The sequence below is a fragment of the Coregonus clupeaformis genome, chromosome 18, assembly GCF_020615455.1.
Source record: "Coregonus clupeaformis isolate EN_2021a chromosome 18, ASM2061545v1, whole genome shotgun sequence".
NCBI lineage: Eukaryota > Metazoa > Chordata > Actinopteri > Salmoniformes > Salmonidae > Coregonus > Coregonus clupeaformis.
The window spans coordinates 51154606-51172800 of record NC_059209.1 but is presented as its reverse complement, the minus strand read 5'-3'; the positions used below and the strand labels follow the sequence as shown (position 1 = coordinate 51172800).

General features: G+C 46.0%; 1 protein-coding gene across 4 annotated transcripts in view; it reads left to right on the top strand.

Annotated features, from left to right (window-relative positions):
• The window catches only part of emid1 (EMI domain containing 1), a 95118-nt gene that overhangs the window by 10149 nt on the left and 66774 nt on the right, over positions 1–18195 (top strand). For all 4 annotated transcript variants that reach the window (XM_041836389.2, XM_041836388.2, XM_041836390.2 and 1 more), the window contains 2 exons: positions 9649–9762; positions 9914–10017. In XM_041836389.2, coding sequence (XP_041692323.1) covers positions 9649–9762; positions 9914–10017 — 218 coding nt within the window. The remainder of the gene's footprint in view (positions 1–9648; positions 9763–9913; positions 10018–18195) is intronic.

The window sequence follows — 18195 nt, the reverse complement described above, 5'->3', positions numbered from 1 at the left end:
TCCTCCTCCATGCTTTACGGTGGGAATTACACATGCGGAGATCATCTGTTCACCCACATCGCATCTCACAAAGACACGGCGGTTGGAACCAAAAATCTCCAATTTGGACTCCAGACCAAAGGACACATTTCCACCAGTCTAATGTCCATTGCTCGTGTTTCTTGGCCCAAGCAGGTCTCTTGTTCTTATTGGTGTCCTTTAGTAGTGGTTTCCTTGCAGCAATTCGACCATGAAGGCCTGATTCACGCAGTCCCCTCTGAACAGTTGATGTTGAGATGTGTCTGTGACTTGAACTGTGAAGCATTTATTTGGGATGCAATTTCTGAGGCTGGTAACTCTAATGAACATACCTCATGAGAGCCAGTTTCATCATAGCGCTTGATGGTTTTTGCGACTGCACTCTAAGAAACTTTCAAAGTTCTTGAAATTTTCCGTATTGACTGACCTTCATGTCTTAAAGTAATGATGGACTGTCGTTTCTCTTTGCTTATTTGAGCTGTTCTTGCCATAATATGGACTTGGTCTTATACCAAATAGGGTTATCGTCTGTCACAACACAACTGATTGGCTCAAACGTATTAAGAAGGAAAGAAATTGCACAAATTAATTTTTAACAAGGCACATCTGTTAATTGAAATGCATTCCAGGTGACTACCTCATGAAGCTGGTTGAAAGAATGCCAAGAGTGTGCAAAGCATCAAGGCAAAGGGTGGCTATTTGAATAACATTTATTTTACGTTTTTGGTTACTACATGATTCCATATGTGTTATTTCATAGTTTTGATGTCTTCACTATTATTCTACAATGTAAAAAATAGTAAAAAATAAAGAAAAACCCTTGAATGAGTAGGTGTGTCCAAACTTTTCACTGGTAGTAATGTATTATGTAATGTTTCATGTGGACCCCAGGAAGAGTAGCTGATGCTTTTGCAGCAGTTAATGGGGATCCTTATAAATACCAAATACCAAATACCCATTCATATCGGAGAGTAGAAAGAGAGAGAGAAAGAAACCTCAGACCGGGCACTGCCAGCTCCATCAATAAACAAGTGATATTGGCCAAATTATCCCTAGTTACTTGTCTTTAAAAACGGACTATAAAAAAAAAAAAAAAAAAAGTATTTGTTGTGTTTCGATGTGTAGCATATTCAAAACTTTATAGACTATTGTTTTATTTGTGTTTACTTTCCTAAACAATAATTGTCCACCTCATGGTTCAGCTGTCAGAGATTTGAACGCTAAATGCATCAGGGCATTGTATGCATATAGGCCTATAGGCCTAGACATCCCCACTGTATGATATTAATATTTAAAATATAAAGGAAGAGAAGTTTAGGCCTAGCCCTAGAGCGACCGAGAGAAAGATAGAGATATGCTGGCGCCATGTTCCTGACACTGACATGCATTTATACTTATCAGATAGGCTACTACTGCTATACAGATATAGGCGTACAGAAGGATAAGCATTATATTGTTAGATGAAACTGGTAGGCCTAAAATTTCTTCCTGACCTCAAGTTCAGTTGTCAGAGAGAGTTGGAACGCTGGTGACCTAAGTCAAGTCATACAAACAGGTTATTATATTGCGGCATTAAATTAACTTTTGCATCTCGCCCTCTTTGGTTTTTCCTTTTTATGGTTTGAGTGCGAGTAGCCCTAGATAGGCCTACCGGTAATTATGTTATATTGCGGCAAACATAACATGAACTTAATTTGGCCAAAGAAAATGGCAAAAGAAAATGAAACAAAACACTTGTTGCATAAGCTATTTAAAGAACTGGTTTAAACGTTCAAAAATACCAACAAAGGCTAGTGCCTACCGTAGGCCTACCCAACAAATGACAGCAATAGCCTAATGCTATTTATTTTACAACAGGCCTATTTTTAACATATTTTTAATCTTCAACTAAATATAGCACAAAATAAAGACAGTTAAAACTTAATTTAGCTAATGAAAATGTATCAGCAAAATGAAACAAAACACTTTTTGCATATATACTGACCAAAAATATAAATGCAACATGTAAAGTGTTGGTCCCATGTTTGAGCTGAAATAAAACATCCCAGAAATGTTCGATACTCACAAAAACCTTATTTTTCACAAATGTTGGGCACAAATTTGTTTACATCCCTGTTAGTGAGCATTTCTCCTTTGCCAAGATAATCCATCCACCTGACAGGTGTGGCATATCAAGAAGCTGATTAAACAGGATGATCATTAGACAGGTGCACCTTGTGCTGGGGACAATAAAAGGCCACTATAATGTGCAGTTTTGTCACACAACACAATGCCACAGATGTCTCAAGTTTTGAGGGAGAGCGCAATTGGCATCCTGACTGCAGGAATGTCCACCAGAGCTGTTTCCAGATAATTGTATGTTAATTTCTCTACCATAAGCCGCCTCCAACATCGTTTTAGATTTAAAAGATAATTGCGTGTGATATTCAATTGGAAGTTACGATCTTGTCTCATCGCTGCAACTCCCCAAAGGACTCGGGAGAGGCGAAGGTCGAGAGTCATGCATCCTCCGAAACATGACCTGCCAAGCCGCGCTGCTTCTTAACATACTGCTTGCTTAACCCGAAAGCTAGCCGCACCAATGTGTTCGGAGGAAACACAGTCCAACTGACAACTGAAGTCAGCTTGCAGGCGCCGGGCCCACCACAAGGAGTCGCTAGAGAACGATGAGCCAAGGAAATCCCTCCGGCCAAACCCTCCCCTAACCCGGATGACGCTGGGGCAATTGTGCGCCGTCCCATGGGGCTCCCGGTCATGGCCGGCAGTGACACAGCCTGGGATCGAACCCGAGGCTGTAGTGGTGCTTCAGCACTACAATGTAGTGCCTTAGACCGCTGCGCCACTTGGGAGGCCGTTTTAGAGAATTTGGCAGTATGTCCAACCAGCCTCACAACCGCAGACCATTTGTAATCACACCAGCCCAGGACCTCCACATCCGGCTTCTTCACCTGTGGGATCATCTGAGACCAGCCACCCAGACAGCTGATGAAACTGTGGGTTTGCACATCCAAAGAATTTCTGCACAAACTGTCAGAAACCGTCTCAGGGAAGCTCATCTGCGTGCTCGTCGTCCTCACCAGGGTCTTGACCTGACAGCATTTTGGCGTCGTTACCAACTTCAGTGGGCAAATGCTCACCTTCGATGGCCACTGGCACGCTGGAAAAGTGTGCTTTTCATGGATGAATCCCGGTTTCAAATGTACCTGGCAGATGGCAGACAGCGTGTATGGCATCGTGTGGGCGAGCGGTTTGCTGATGTCAACGTTGTGAACAGAGTGCCCCATGGTGGCGGTGGGGTTATGGTATGAGCAGGCATAAGTTACAGACAACGAACACAATTGCATTTGATCAAAGGCAATTTGAATGCAGAGAGATACCGTGATGAGATCCTGAGGCCCATTGTCATGCCATTAATCTGCCGCCATTACCTCATGTTTCAACATTATAATGCATGGCCCGATGTCGCAAGGATCTATACACGATTCCTGGAAGCTGAAAATGTCCCATTTCTTCCATGGCCTGCATACTCACCAGACATGTCACCCATTGAACATGTTTGGGATGCTATGGATTGACATGTACGACAGCTTGTACCAGTTCCCGATAATATCCAGCAACTTCACACAGCCATTGAAGAGGAGTGGAACAACATTCCATAGGCCACAATCAACAGCCTGATCAACTCTATGCGAAAGAGATGTGTTGAGGCAAATGATGGTCACACCAGATGCTGACTGGTTTTCTGATCCACGCCCCTATCTTTTCTAAAGGTACATTGAGTGTTGCAACCGAGGACAGAGGATTTTTATGGGCTACGCGCTTCAGCACTCGGCGGTCCCGTTCTGTTAGCTTGTGTGGCCTACCTCTTTGCGGCTGAGCCGTTGTTGCTCCTAGACGTTTCCACTTCACAATAACAGCACTTACAGTTGACCGGGGCAGAACTTTGACAAACTGACTTGTTGGAAAGGTGGCATCCTATGACGGTGCCATGTTGAATGTCACTGAGCTCTTCAGTACGGGCCATTCTACTGCCAATGTTTGTCGATGGAAAATTGCATGGCAGTGTGCTCGATTTTATACACCTGTCAGCAACGGGTGTGGCTGAAATAGCCAAATCCACACATTTTAAGGGGTGTCCACATACTTTTGTAGTGTATCTGTGTCCAACAGATGCATATCTTTATTCATATGGAATCCATAGATTAGGGCCTCATGAATTAATTTCAATTGACTGATTTCCTTATATTTACATTTACATCCTTTAGCAGACGCTCTTATCCAGAGCGACTTACAAATTGGTGCATTCAACTTATGATAGCCAGTGGGACAACCACTTTTTTTAATTAATTTTTTTATGGGGGTTGGGGGAAGGATTACTTTATACTATTCCAGGTATTCCTTAAAGAGGTAGGGTTTCAAGTGTCTCCGGAAGGTGGTCAGTGACTCCGCTGTCCTGGCGTCGTGGGGGAGCTTGTTCCACCATTGGGGTGCCAGAGCAGCGAATAGCTTTGACTGGGCTGAGCGGGAACTGTGCTTCCGTAGAGGTAGGGGAGCCAGCAGGCCAGAGGTGGATGAACGTAGTGCACTCGTTTGGGTGTAGGGTCTGATCAGAGCCTGAAGGTAAGGAGGTGCCGTTCCCCTCACAGCTCTGTAGGCAAGCACCATGGTCTTGTAGTAGATGCAAGCCTCAACTGGAAGCCAGTGGAGTGTGCGGAGGAGCGGGGTGACATGAGAGAACTTGGGAAGGTTGAACACCAGACGGGCTTCAGCGTTCTGGATAAGTTGTAGGGGTTTAATGGCACAGGCAGGGAGCCCAGCCAACAGCGAGTTGCAGTAATCCAGACGGGAGATGACAAGTGCCTGGATAAGAACCTGTGCCGCTTTCTGTGTAAGGTAGGATCGTACTCTGCGAATGTTGTAGTGCATGAACCTGCAGGATCGGTTCACCGCTTTGATGTTAGCGAAGAACGACAGGGTGTTGTCCAGGGTCACGCCAAGGTTCTTTGCACTCTGGGAGGAGGACACAATGGAGTTGTCAACCATGATGGCGAGATCATGGAGCGGGCAGTCCTTCCCCGGGAGGAAGAGCAGCTCAGTCTTGCCGAGGTTCAGCTTGAGGTGGTGATCCGACATCCACACTGATATGTCTGCCAGACATGCAGAGATGAGATTCGCCACCTGGTTATCAGAAGGGGGAAAGGAGAAAATTAATTGTGTGTCATCTGTGTATCAATGATAGGAGAGACCATGTGAGGATATGAAAGAGCCATGTGACTTGGTGTTTAGAGAGAATAGGAGAAGGCCTAGAACTGAGCCCTGGGGGACACCAGTGGTGAGAGCACGTGTTGCGGAGACAGATTCTCGCCACGCCACCTGGTAGGAGCGACCTGTCAGGTAGGACGCAATCCAAGAGTGAGCAGCGCCGGAGATGCCCAACTCGGAGAGGGTGGAGAGGAGGATCTGATGGTTCACAGTATCAAAGGCAACGGATAGGTCTAGAAGGATAAGAGCAGAGGAGAGAGAGTTAGCTTTAGCAGTGCCGAGAGCCTCCGTGACACAGAGAAGAGCAGTCTCAGTTGAATGACCAGTCTTGAAACCTGACTGGTTTGGATCAAGAAGGTCATTCTGAGAGAGATAGCAGGAGAGTTGGCTAAAGACGGCACGCTCAAGAGTTTTGGAGAAAAAAGAAAGAAGGGATACTGGTCTGTAGTTGTTGACATCGGAGGGATCGATTGTAGGTTTTTTGAGGAGGGGTGCAACTCTCGCTCTCTTGAAGAAGGAAGGGACATGGCCAGCGGTCAAGGATGAGTTGATGAGCGAGGTGAGGTAAGGGAGAAGGTCTCCGGAAATGGTCTGGAGAAGAGAGGAGGGGATAGGGTCAAGCGGGCAGGTTGTTGGGCGGCCGGCCGTCACAAGTCGCAAGATTTCATCTGGAGAGAGAGGGGAGAAAGAAGTCAAAGCATAGGGTAGGGAGGTGTGAGCAGGACCAGCGGTGTCATTTGACTTAATAAATTAGGATCAGATGTCGTCAACCTTCTTTTCAAAATGGTTGACGAAGTCATCCACAGAGAGGGAGGAGGGAGGGGGAGGAGGCGGAGGATTCAGCAGGGAGGAGAAGGTGGCAAAGAGCTTCCTAGGGTTAGAGGCAGAGGCTTGAAATTTAGAGTGGTAGAAAGTGGCTTTAGCAGCGGAAACAGAGGAAGAGAATGTAGAGAGGAGGGAGTGAAAAGATGACAGGTCCGCAGGGGTCTAGTTTTCCTCCATTTCCGCTCGGCTGCCCGGAGCCCTCTTCTGTGAGCTCGCAATGAGTCGTCAAGCCACGGAGCAGGAGGGGAGGACAGAGCCAGCCGGGACGATAGGGGACATAGAGAGTAAAAAGATGCAGAAAGGGAGGAGAGGAGGGTTGAGGAGGCAGAATCAGGAGATCGGAGGGAGAAGGATTTAGCAGAGGGAAGAGATGATAGGATGGAAGAGGAGAGAGTAGCGGGAGAGAGAGAGCGAAGGTTGCGACGGCACATTACCATCTGAGTAGGGGCAGAGTGAGTAGTGTTGGAGGAGAGCGAGAGAGAAAAGGATACAAAGTAGTGGTCGGAGACTTGGAGGGGAGTTGCAGTGAGATTAGTAGAAGAACAGCATCTAGTAAAGATGAGGTCAAGCGTATTGCCTGCCTTGTTAGTAGGGGGGGACGGTGAGAGGGTGAGGTCAAAAGAGGAAAGGAGTGGAAAGAAGGAGGCAGAGAGAGATGAGTCAAAGGCAGATGTAGGGAGGTTAAAGTCACCCAGAACTGTGAGGGGTGAGCCATCCTCAGGAAAGGAACTTATCAAGGCGTCAAGCTCATTGATGAACTCTCCAAGGGAACCTGGAGGGCGATAAATGACAAGGATGTTAAGCTTGAATGGGCTAGTGACTGTGACAGCATGGAATTCAAATGAGGAGATAGACAGATGGGTCAGGAGAAAAAGAGAGAATGTCCACTTGGGAGAGATGATGATTCCTGTGCCACCGCCGCGCTGACCAGATGCTCTCGGGGTATGCGAGAACACATGGTCAGACGAGGAAAGAGCAGTAGGAGTAGCAGTGTTTTCTGTAACTCAGTAAAATCTTTGAAATTGTTGCATGTTGCATTTATATTTTTGTTCAGTGTATAAAGAATGGTTTAGATTCTTAAGTAGGGCTACAATAATAATAATTATATACTGTACAATAATAATAATAATAATGATAAACAAATGATAATAAATATGGAAATAAATAAATAAAAGTTTGAAAATTGCATCAAACCTGAATAGCGAGTTGCACATGCAGTCCATTTGGCCGCAATGTGTGATGCAGTTCCCCCAATAACAGCTCGTTTTCAGTTTTCCCCTCCCCACTCAGACCACCCCCAGACAGTCCTAGCAAAATTATTACTTGAGAAATCAGGACTGAATGGTACTACTGAATGGCTTGGGGAAGGTGGAGGCTCGTACAGTGTTAAATGGGGAAAGGGACAGTAGCTGTTGTCTTAGTCTGTGTCAGGTGGATCAATGTTTCCCCTAAGATTTTTTTCAGCAGCGGTGGCAGAGTAGGCAGGTGGGGGCGTCTTCCTGGGGCATACATCTCTACAGCTACACAGTAGATGGTGCGCCGCTGACGCTGCTAGAAGCATATAGGGAAAACACTGAGTGGATGAATAAGAGACAAGAGTTTAGCACTAGCATCCAGAAGTATGTTAGCTAGATGAAAAACATGTAAAGAAAGATTTCATTGTTCTGCTAGTGCTAATTCACCATGAAAGAGATCATTGTGTTTGCACAATTACACATATAAAGTGTGTAGGTGGAAGGAAGACCTGTGTTCACACATGGCCCCTAGGAGCTGCCAACAGTGTCCTGCTGCATCCCACCTCCCCTCCTCTGTCTTCTAACGCCAATAAGGAAGTTGCATTTAGGATTTTATCGCCTCGGAAACTGCTCAAATATTTCAATCTGGTTCCCTATATCATACAGCCCTAGTAGGGGCTTGTGTACGGACACCACAACATGTGTGGATCGTTACTGTGAGCTGCTTTAGGGCCCTTGGCATTGTCCAGCAGTGTACACACACACATTCAGTACAGTCATTGGTTGAAACATTGTGACACCAGTGTTCCTGTATCACAGTCATAGTATTGCTATGAAGCACACAGAGGATCCTCAGCTGTTGGGTGTTCTATATGCTAAACAAATTGTTTTCCATGTTCCACCCTCTCTATTCAGCCCAAGCCATATGAGGGTAATCAGGGTATTTGTGCACTTCTTTGTTAATAAAAGACTGCTAACACATGTTGGCTCTAATAGCCTCCGTATGTACGTATACATTACATTTCTCGAAGTGCTGCTTCATGTTTCCTTGATTTATAGTTGTCGACTTGAGGGATGGGAGATGAGGGGAAAAAACGATTTAATCAATTCTAGAGTAAGGCTGTAACGTAACACAATCTGGAAAAAGTGAAGGGGTCTGAATACTTTCCGAATGCACTGTAGGACATGTTTAATGAATACCACGGAGAGGTTTTTTCCCCTTTATTTCTAAGAGCATTGTTTCCCTAAGTCAGTATTTTCTTCCGACCAATAATGCAGTGATTGAAACCATCCCATAGCTCCTCTCCTAATCCGGCTCAGATATCTCCTCTACATGGCACAGCACAGGGAAACAGATCTGGTCCTGGTTGACTAACATGGAAAAGACCTGGTCCAGACTAACTGATACACTACTGCACTGACTCCCTGTTCTCTGTCCTTGGCTGCATATGGTTCAAAAGAGGTCTCAAAACCAAGAGCTTCATTAGTAGTGAGAGTAAGTATACAAAGCCTTTATAGAGGCTACATAAAAAATGGAGGTAAATGTAAAGCTTTGTGTCTAACTTATTCTTAAAATACACACTTAGACTAACGAGGGCTTCAGTATCTGATGTTGACCTGTGACCTCTGGGTAAGCTGATTTCCTGGCAGGTCATCCCGCTCCCAGACTCTCCAGCTGTGCAAAGCAGGTCCTGATAACGTCTTACGAAAGGAGTCGTCTTGGAAAGGGAGTGGGCCTATGACCTACTATTAGCCTATGTTTGAAAACTCACTCTAATCTCTGTGTGAGTCCCTCCCCCCTCTGTTCCTCCCTCAGTGACTCTGCCTCTTCTGAGACCCAGGGGGGAAAAAGCCAGTGGATGTGTATTGATAGGGGAAAGACCGAAATGTAAACACAGCCTACAATAAACTCCCGCAAGTCTCACGGCCGATTGAACTCATGTAAACACCAGAAGGACTTTGAAAAGAAAGAGGGGGGAGAATGAGAAGAAAGTGCGAGGGCACGGATCATTTCCCTTTATGTGCGTGTGCGTACGCATGTGTTTGTGTGTGTGTGTGTGTTTGTGAGATTGTGGGTGTGTGTGTTTTTATCAGATAATGATATGACCACCTGTGGCTTGTATATTTTATTCTGAACAGGTGTGGAGGAGAACTGAAGCGTACGTTTCTCTTACCTTTTGTCTTGTTGAATTTGAGTGTGCATGCTAAACCTGCTCTGTGTGTGTCTCCTCCCCCCCCTCCCCACACTTTCTCTCTCTCTCTCTCCCTCTCTCTCTTTCTCTCGCTCTTCCTCTCTCCTCTCTCTCAGGAACTGGTGTCCCCATACGGTCACTAAGACGGTGACTTGCCAGGTGCAGAATGGGACAACCCTGCAGCGTGTCTACCAGACATGTCGCTGGCCACAGGGATGCACAGGGGGCAGGTGAGTCTGGGATGTCTAACCCATAACAAAGCATGTCAAAACCTCACAGAACACACCCCACATCTACACCTTGATGAATGAGCCACAAGATCAGAGGAACTGTTTCATCCTTACACTGTTTGTGATATTGGCCTGTGTGTGTGTTCCCCAGCTACCGGACAGTGGTCAGGCCCTCCTATAAGGTGGTGTACCGCACCATCAACTCTCTGGAGTGGAAGTGCTGTCCAGGCTACAGCGGCATGGCCTGTGAAGAAGGTAAGAGGGCAACAGAGGTCAACATCTTCTGGGATTTATGCACTTACAGATTTCTCAGTTCTTCTCCAGCTGAGCACATCTCTGTACTTTTCTGTACATCTCTGTACTTTTCTGTACATCTCTGTACTTCTCTGTACATCTCTGTACTTTTCTGTACATCTCTGTACTTTTCTGTACATCGCTGTACTTCTCTAGTTTCTGGTCCCTGCCCCCTTCTTCTCTCTTTCTCTCTCTCTCTCTCTCTCTCTCTCTCTCTCTCTCTCTCTCTCTCTCTCTCTCTCTCTCTCTCTCTCTCTCTCTCTCTCTCTCTCTCTCTCTCGCTCTCTCTCTCTCTCTCTCTCTCTCTCTCTCTCTCTCTCTCTCTCTCTCTCTCTCTGCTCCTCTGATTGACTGGCAGTGCTCACAACTGAAAACACATGAATGTGAGCAGAACAATGAGAACATGAGGTTTTGGTGAGAGGAGAGAGAGAGACCCGAGGAGGTGAGGGTGATTAAGGGCTGAGGTAGTGAATCCTGTGCATGTGATATGTAGTCCTGGAGCCTGGTTCTGACGCAACTCTGAGCGGGAGCCAGCCCCTCAGCCATGTTGTGATTGGAGAAACCGTGAAGACCAGACGGCTGCCAGGACTGCCTTGGCTTTCCCCCACTTCCTCCCTCTTTCCCTTCTCTCACTTCCCCTTCTCACTCTCTCTCTCGTTTGGTTCACTTTCTCTCACTCTCAGGTTTGATATCTCTCTCATTTCTCTCTTTTATCTCATCCCTTTCTTCCTGTCTGTAAGTTATCTTTTCTCACTTATCTCAAGTTCAATAATGTATCTTTGTCTTCGTTCCATTCCCCCTTTCAGCATATCTCTCTATCTCTATCTTTCTCTATGTTATCCAGTTTTCCCAGTTCCTCACTGTTAGTCTCTTAGGAGTTTCTCAAAACGAATATATGAGTAACATGGATAAACACTAGGATCCCCCTCTGTTGGCCTGCATCATAACAAACTCACTCACTCTCCAATGGTCTAGAGAAACCTCACATCAGCATCTTAGGGCAGAGCCAACAGCCTCCAGTTTATTCATCTTTTACGTGTCCAACTTTACAGTTATTGAATCGATTATTTTATATGGTTTTGAGTTTTATAGTCCATCTGCAAGTATGGTGTCATCCCCTTAAAGTGCTATGCTAACACTCTGTTATTGTTATTCTGATCCTTTCAACTCCAGTAGCTCCCCCTGCCTACGCTCCACACACACTTCTCCTCACACCTCTCACCCAGAACAGAACAGAGCCTAATGATTTCCCTTGGCGCTGGCTGGGACCCTGTCTGGTGTAGAGGGTGGAGTGACTGTTTGCCCCAGGACCCAGGGCTGATTACAATAACCCTTTACTGTGATAAAACGTTGACTACTCAGTGGTGTTGACATGGGACTGCTGTTTCCCTCACTAGCCAGCCCACTCCTCCCAGGTGAGCTAACAGTCTCTCTGGGGGCCTCACAGGGGCCCAGTACCTGCTGGAGGGTGTTGTAATAGGGCCTCATTTGGGAGAAATTACTCCACTTTTCCCACCAGCACACCCTTTACACAGCCTACGGCTGTGGCGGTCACGAAATTTCGTCAGCTGGTGATTGTCAAGCAAATAACCGTCGGTCTCACGGTAATTGACCGTTAATTAACATAAACACATTTAGCATCTCCTGGCTTCCACACATAGCCTACAAGCCACTAATGCAGACCTTTGGAACATCTACATTTAAAAAAGTCTAATAAATCCATGTAATATAGCCTCCTCATCTTGTTGGCTGACGAAAAGTAAATGTGGACAGTTCTTCCAATATCTTCAATATGCACCTCGGAATTGGATAAGGACGCACGCGAGGTGCATATTGAAGATATTGGAAGAACTGTCCACATTTACTTTTCGTCAGCCAACAAGATGAGGAGGCCTAACGAACAGCAAAAGCACTAGCCTATGTCAATCTACTATCCCCCATAGTACAAAAGTCGACCTATTCTGTGTGAGACATAAATATTCCAAACATAGTCTGGGACAGTTGTGGGATGCGAAAGATCCCAAATTAATACAACCACTAGTATCAAAAAACCTTTTTTACACAATGTGGCTGACGCAACAGATCAGAACGTTTAGCTTAAAATGTTATTTCTTCACATTATAAGCGCAGCAATGCGCACATGGCAGTAGGCTATAAGCACAAATGTTCCATTAGCGGGAAAACACCATTATCAAAAGTGACCGCAAATGCAATTAAGCATGTAATGCTTTTATTATAAAGGTGCATTTTTATGGTGAAAATTATCTTCCCCAAACTTGAAACTCACACGCTGCTTATGTATGCCAGTTAGGCTCTATACCCCTTGTAAAGCGGATTAATGTGCTTGATTTTAAGAAATTATTTGGCCACTTTAGTTGTGATACAAACCTTATTACAGTTTTTCTCAATTGCTAAAACACAATTTCTGAAACCTTGATTCCTCACCTATATCACCACAGGCTAAATCCATGGCTTGCAGCAGATTTACTCTGGTGTAGGGTTGTCTATCAATCACTTTCCATCTCCAAGAGGAGAAAAACTCCTATATCGGATTCAGGAAAGGCGAGTATGGAGGGAGGTACAAGTTCATAAACTGCCCATTGATGTTAAACCATTCCCTTACCTGAGCAGCTCGGTGGAAACTGACATTGTCCCACACTATCACATAGGTGGGAATGGGATTCTCATTTAGCTCTTGATCCTGCTGCTCTTGAACCTGCTGCTCAAATAAAATATATCTTAGATTGGCAATAAATCTTAGAAGGTGATGGGTGTTATATGGCCCGAGTGTAACATTGTGATGTAGAACACCATGGTTGCTGATAGCAGCACAGATTGTGACATTGCCACCTCGTTGACCAGGGACTTCAACATTGGCCCGCTGTCCAATCATGTTTCGGCCTCTCCTTCTCCTCTTTGTTAGATTGAAGCCTGCTTCATCGACAAAGATGAACTCATGGGGTCTGTCCAAGGATTCCAAGTCAAATATAGTTGCAAACGGAACAAAACGGGGATAAACATACCTGAATTTGTCCAATAGAATCTCTCGTTTGCAACTCTTGGACTAATGATTACACCCTATATCAGCTAGATGCAGGCAAGAGTGTGCAAGGCGGTATTTAATGTGTCACTGTCTGTCCGTGTGTCACTGTCTTTCACCTCAAATGTTTCTCTCTACCTGTGTGCACCTACTTTGTAAACTTTCATTCATAGGCTAGGTTATAGCAACCTCATGATGGGTATAAGGACATTTTTTGTATTATGTAGTAGCCTAAACCTCTCGCTGTTATATTGAACTGGGTGAATGGAATATGAATGACAGTCATCCAATATGCTGTAATAGAAATAAGGCCATGCTCAAAAAATCATCCTCCCTCATCTTAAACGTCACTGACCGCCACTGAGGTGTACACATGTCACAAGCACTCTGATACAGCGTTTGAGACACTCAAAAACTACCACACACGCATGGACAGACCACCGAGATACACACACACAGAAAGCACACACACACACACACACACACACACACACACACACACACACACACACACACACACACACACACACACACACACACACACACACAAACACACACACACTGTTAAAAGACCTAGAATTATCCAATTAAGTGGTACTGGAGGGCTGTGGTGGGGGTTTGGCTGTGGTGGGGGTTTGTCTGGGGGGGATGCTGAGATTAGGCACTTATGAGAGCGCCGTTCCGGGTGTCTCAGATCACAGGCAGCGCTCAGTGGAAGTGACAGCTGCTATTCAGAGAACCCTGCTATGCAGCACGGTGGATAGCATCCAGGACTGCCGCCGCCGGGACTGTGTAGGAGAGGCCCCTGTCAGCACCCAGCCTGATACCCCTCCTCTCAGCCCCTCATCCCCTACCTTAAGGAGAAATAAAAACCAGCGACACAGGATGACTGGAGATGGGACAGCACATGCACAAATCGTTGCATTTACATTTACATTTTAGTCATTTAGCAGACGCTCTTATCCAGAGCGACTTACAGGAGCAATTAGGGTTAAGTGCCTTGCTCAAGGGCACATCGACAGATTTTTCACCTAGTCGGCTCGGGGATTAGAACCAGCGACCTTTCGGTTACTGGCACAACACTCTTAACCACTAAGTTGCCATAGCGTTGCCAAGGGAAGTTAGTGCAGCATTCTCAGTTAGTGCAGCATTCGAGTGCAAGGTCAAAGATAAGATGTGTGTGTCACGTTGTTGTGCTTGTGTGGCTGTGGCTTTGAGGATACATGGCCTAGAGAATGTATTTGTGTGTTTTAGACACATAACATAGCTGTATGTTATTCGTTGAAGTGGACATATGGGACCTATCTTTGGTCTGAAGTTGAACTAATGTGATGTCCTGTCCTCTTGATCTATGACCCATTCAAAGTTCCAGTTAAGAGTAGTCTCAGGTGTTCCCCCCTTCCTTCCATCCCTCCATCTACACACTCCCTCTGCTGCCTGTCTGCTGTCTGCCTCTCACAGACTGTGGAAAATGTGCATGATCCTCTGATTTACTTTACTTTACCTCCCCTACATCCTCTGTACTGTACCACTACCCTGACTGACCCCCCTCCCAGGGCTGGTCTGCATTACTGCAGCCGTCACCACAGCAGACAGACAGACAGGCCAGCTGCAGACTGGGACTAGGACTGGGACTCTCACTGGGAGGGTGAGAGTTAAGGTGAGACTGAATGATGGCAATCGTCCTCACTCAGGAAAGCCAGAGCGGTGAGGGCGCTGTATTCGTAGCGTTGATTGTTGAGGGTTGTTTTCACTTTTGTTCCTTCACTCACTTAGCTGAGTTCTTTCCCTTACGTGTGTACTCTCTAACTCTGTTAGGCGCTTTGGAGTTTGGTCCCCTGCCTGTTGTCAGAGTGGCTGACTAGGGTCCAGTCTGTCTGGTGTGTCTGACCTAGAGATAACACGTCTCTGTTTTAGTTTAGAACCTCTTGATGTGTTTCCCCCAGTCCCAATGACCCGGGCGCAGAGTGCACAGACCCAGGATGAGTGAGTGAATGCTATTGGATGGGTTCAGGTCACTCTGGCACCTGAGAGACTCTCTTGTCCAATCAGAGGATCCTGTGGGATATGTGGCCCGTTGGCTCCACCCCATCCAGCCCATGGGCTCCAAAAACAAAACATTACATCACACACAGGCTGATAACAGACAAACACACTCAGTCAGAGAGAGTCAATGTGGAGTAAGATAACACTGTATTAAGACAGCCACCCCTCATATTTCTCTGTTTCTCAGGCCCCCACCCAAATCTCAAGCCTTGGCTCAAATTCCAGACCAGTGGTGTAATTACCTCATCCTAATTGTTTTCTATGAGGTTGGGGAGATATTGTCTTACTGCTGGACCTGCAACACAATGGCCTTTATCTCTGATTGAGCTTGAAAAAAACTCTAAGTATTTGCAGATGGAGGCACTTTCATAAGCTGCCAGAGAACATGGATATAATGTATGCCTGGATCGCTTCACCCTTCCAAGCAACAACACTCTTGTTTTCAGTGGGGATATCCCAAGTTACAGTACATCAAATAACACTATAAAAATTATACCCCATTTAGATAGCAATTTTATTATAACATAATATCAAATATATTCCATACAGGCTAGATTATGACATTGAATTTAGTTGTCAAACACATCACAGTGTCTACAGTATCAAAGTACTGTATCAAACAAAGGAGTTGATTGTTGACTTCAGGAAGCAGAGGAGGGAACATACCCGATCCACATCAATGGGACTGTAGTAGAGAGAGTCACAAGTTTTAAGTTCCTCGGCGTCCACATCACCGAGGACTTGTCATGGACCAACAACACCACCGCCCTTGTCAAGAGGGCGCAACATCGTCTCTACTTCCTATGGCGGCTGAAGAAATTTGGCATGCTGCCCCAGGTCCTCTCCAAATACTTCCGCTGCACCATCGAGAGCGTCCTGACCGGTTGCATCACGGCCTGGTACGGGAATTGCTCCGTCCACGACCAAAAGGCCATCCAGCGGGTGGTGAAGATGGCCCAGTACCGTGCTGCAACCCATCCTGGACATCTACTCAAAACGGTGCCTGAGGAAGGTCAGCATCATCATCAAGGACCCCACACACCCCAGCCGCAAGCTGTTCTCTCCCTTACCATTGGGCAGACAGTATCGGAGCATGAGGTCTGTTACCAACAGGCTCAGAGACAGTTTCTATCTATAAGCCATCAGACTGCTGAACACTTGAACTGGACTGACCACCTGCTCTGATCCTCCGCACATTATCACACATCACAGCTGCTGCTACCAGACTCTTATTATACTGCTCAGTTTATACACTTGCCCCCCATCCCCCCATGCCTTCCTGTATTATACTTATGCTAAAATGTTAATTATATTCTACTGCCATTTACTTTATGTTTGTATTCTTATGTTTTACTATTTCTTATTGTTGTTTTATTGTCGAGAAGGAACCTGCAAGTTAGCATTTTGTTGGACGATGTATACCATGCGTATCCCGTACATACGACTAATAAAACTTGAAATGGAGATCATAGTCTCTCTGGCATATAAACTGTGATAGTATTCATGTCTCCCTCAGGTCAGGTGTGGTAGCTGGCCTCCTGCCCTTCTCCCCTGCTGTGACTGAATTATGTGAGGATATAGTGTGAGAAAGAGAGGATGACTGTGGGAGGTTCCAGTTGATATCATGGACTGAACACGATTTATAAAGACAGACACTTGAAACAACACAACACCAGGCAGTTTACCTCAAGAGGGGCAGGCAGCACATTGAGACATTAGGGAGGCAGTGGAGGCTGCTGAGACTCATAATAATAGCTGGAAAGGAGCTAATGGAATGGCATCAAACACATGGGTTCCATATTTGATACCATTCCACTCCAGCCATTACCACGAGCCTGTCCTCCCAATTAAGGTGCCACCAACCTCCTGTGTAGGGAGGAGATTTTGCTGAATTAGTGCGGCTGAAAGAGCCCCATCAAGCTGTGTCTCGCAGTCAAGCGGAGGCTGCGGTTTCTGGGCTGCAATTACAGCGTGGCCGAGAGGCAGAGGCGCGGCATCTTTAATAAGCCGCAAAAATGTAATCTGTGTTTTCACAGCTCAGCTCAGCTTATCAGAGGCCTACACTCTAAGCCCCTCACTTTAAACATCGCTGGGCTGCAGCTTTCCATTAGCAAGGGGAGTGTGGGAGTATGTGGGTGCTTGTGTGTTCGGTGTGTTCTGTGTGTTTGTGTGTGTGTGTATATATATATACGTGTGTGTGGGTGGGAGAGCGAGGTGTTAAGAATTTGTATAGTGAAGCATGCAGCTGTTAAGCGTGATTAGCCGTTTTAATGGCTGTAGTTTTTAGTAGCTGTAAGTGGAAAGACCCCAGTGTGAGGTCACTGGTGTGGGAGCCGCACGAGACCAGTTCCTCTCTCTCTGAGTGCTGACCTCCACTCCCACTCCTCTTGGATCACACAAAGGAACGCTGTCAAAAACAAAATATTCTGACCCAACATAAAGCCACCACTTTCCAGAGCTGTCTCTGAAGTGGCCCTTCTCTCTCCTCTCAACCACACCCCCCTGGTCCCACAGTCTCCTTGTTTGCATTAAACAGGTTGTAAAACCACTGGAACACTCACAGAAGACATACACATACACTCAAGCACACTCATACATACACATACACTCAAACACACTCATACATACATATACACTCAAACACACTGATTTATTTAGAAGGAAACATAGACACACACGTCACGATTTGCACACATACACACATACTCTTTTACGTACACAAACACACACTCACCGTCAGCCACAAAACACTATTTGCACAGACACACATACCCATAAAGGCATCCTATACATCCACACAGACAGGCATGCCCCCAGCCGTATGCAGACAGGCCTGTGCTGCGGAGATTCATGGCTGTGTAAATGGCAAGCGACAGCAGCACAAGTGCCGAGCCCAAATTGGAAGCAGCTGAAGCAGAGGCGATGCAAGGGGAGGAGAGCTAAGGGCCCCAGATGAGATTAGAGACGAGAGAGTCCAGCCCCTGGCCCCTCGCTTCTTCACTCAGAGGGGAATAGTCACAACTGTCATTAATTACCATACGACACCAGTCAAT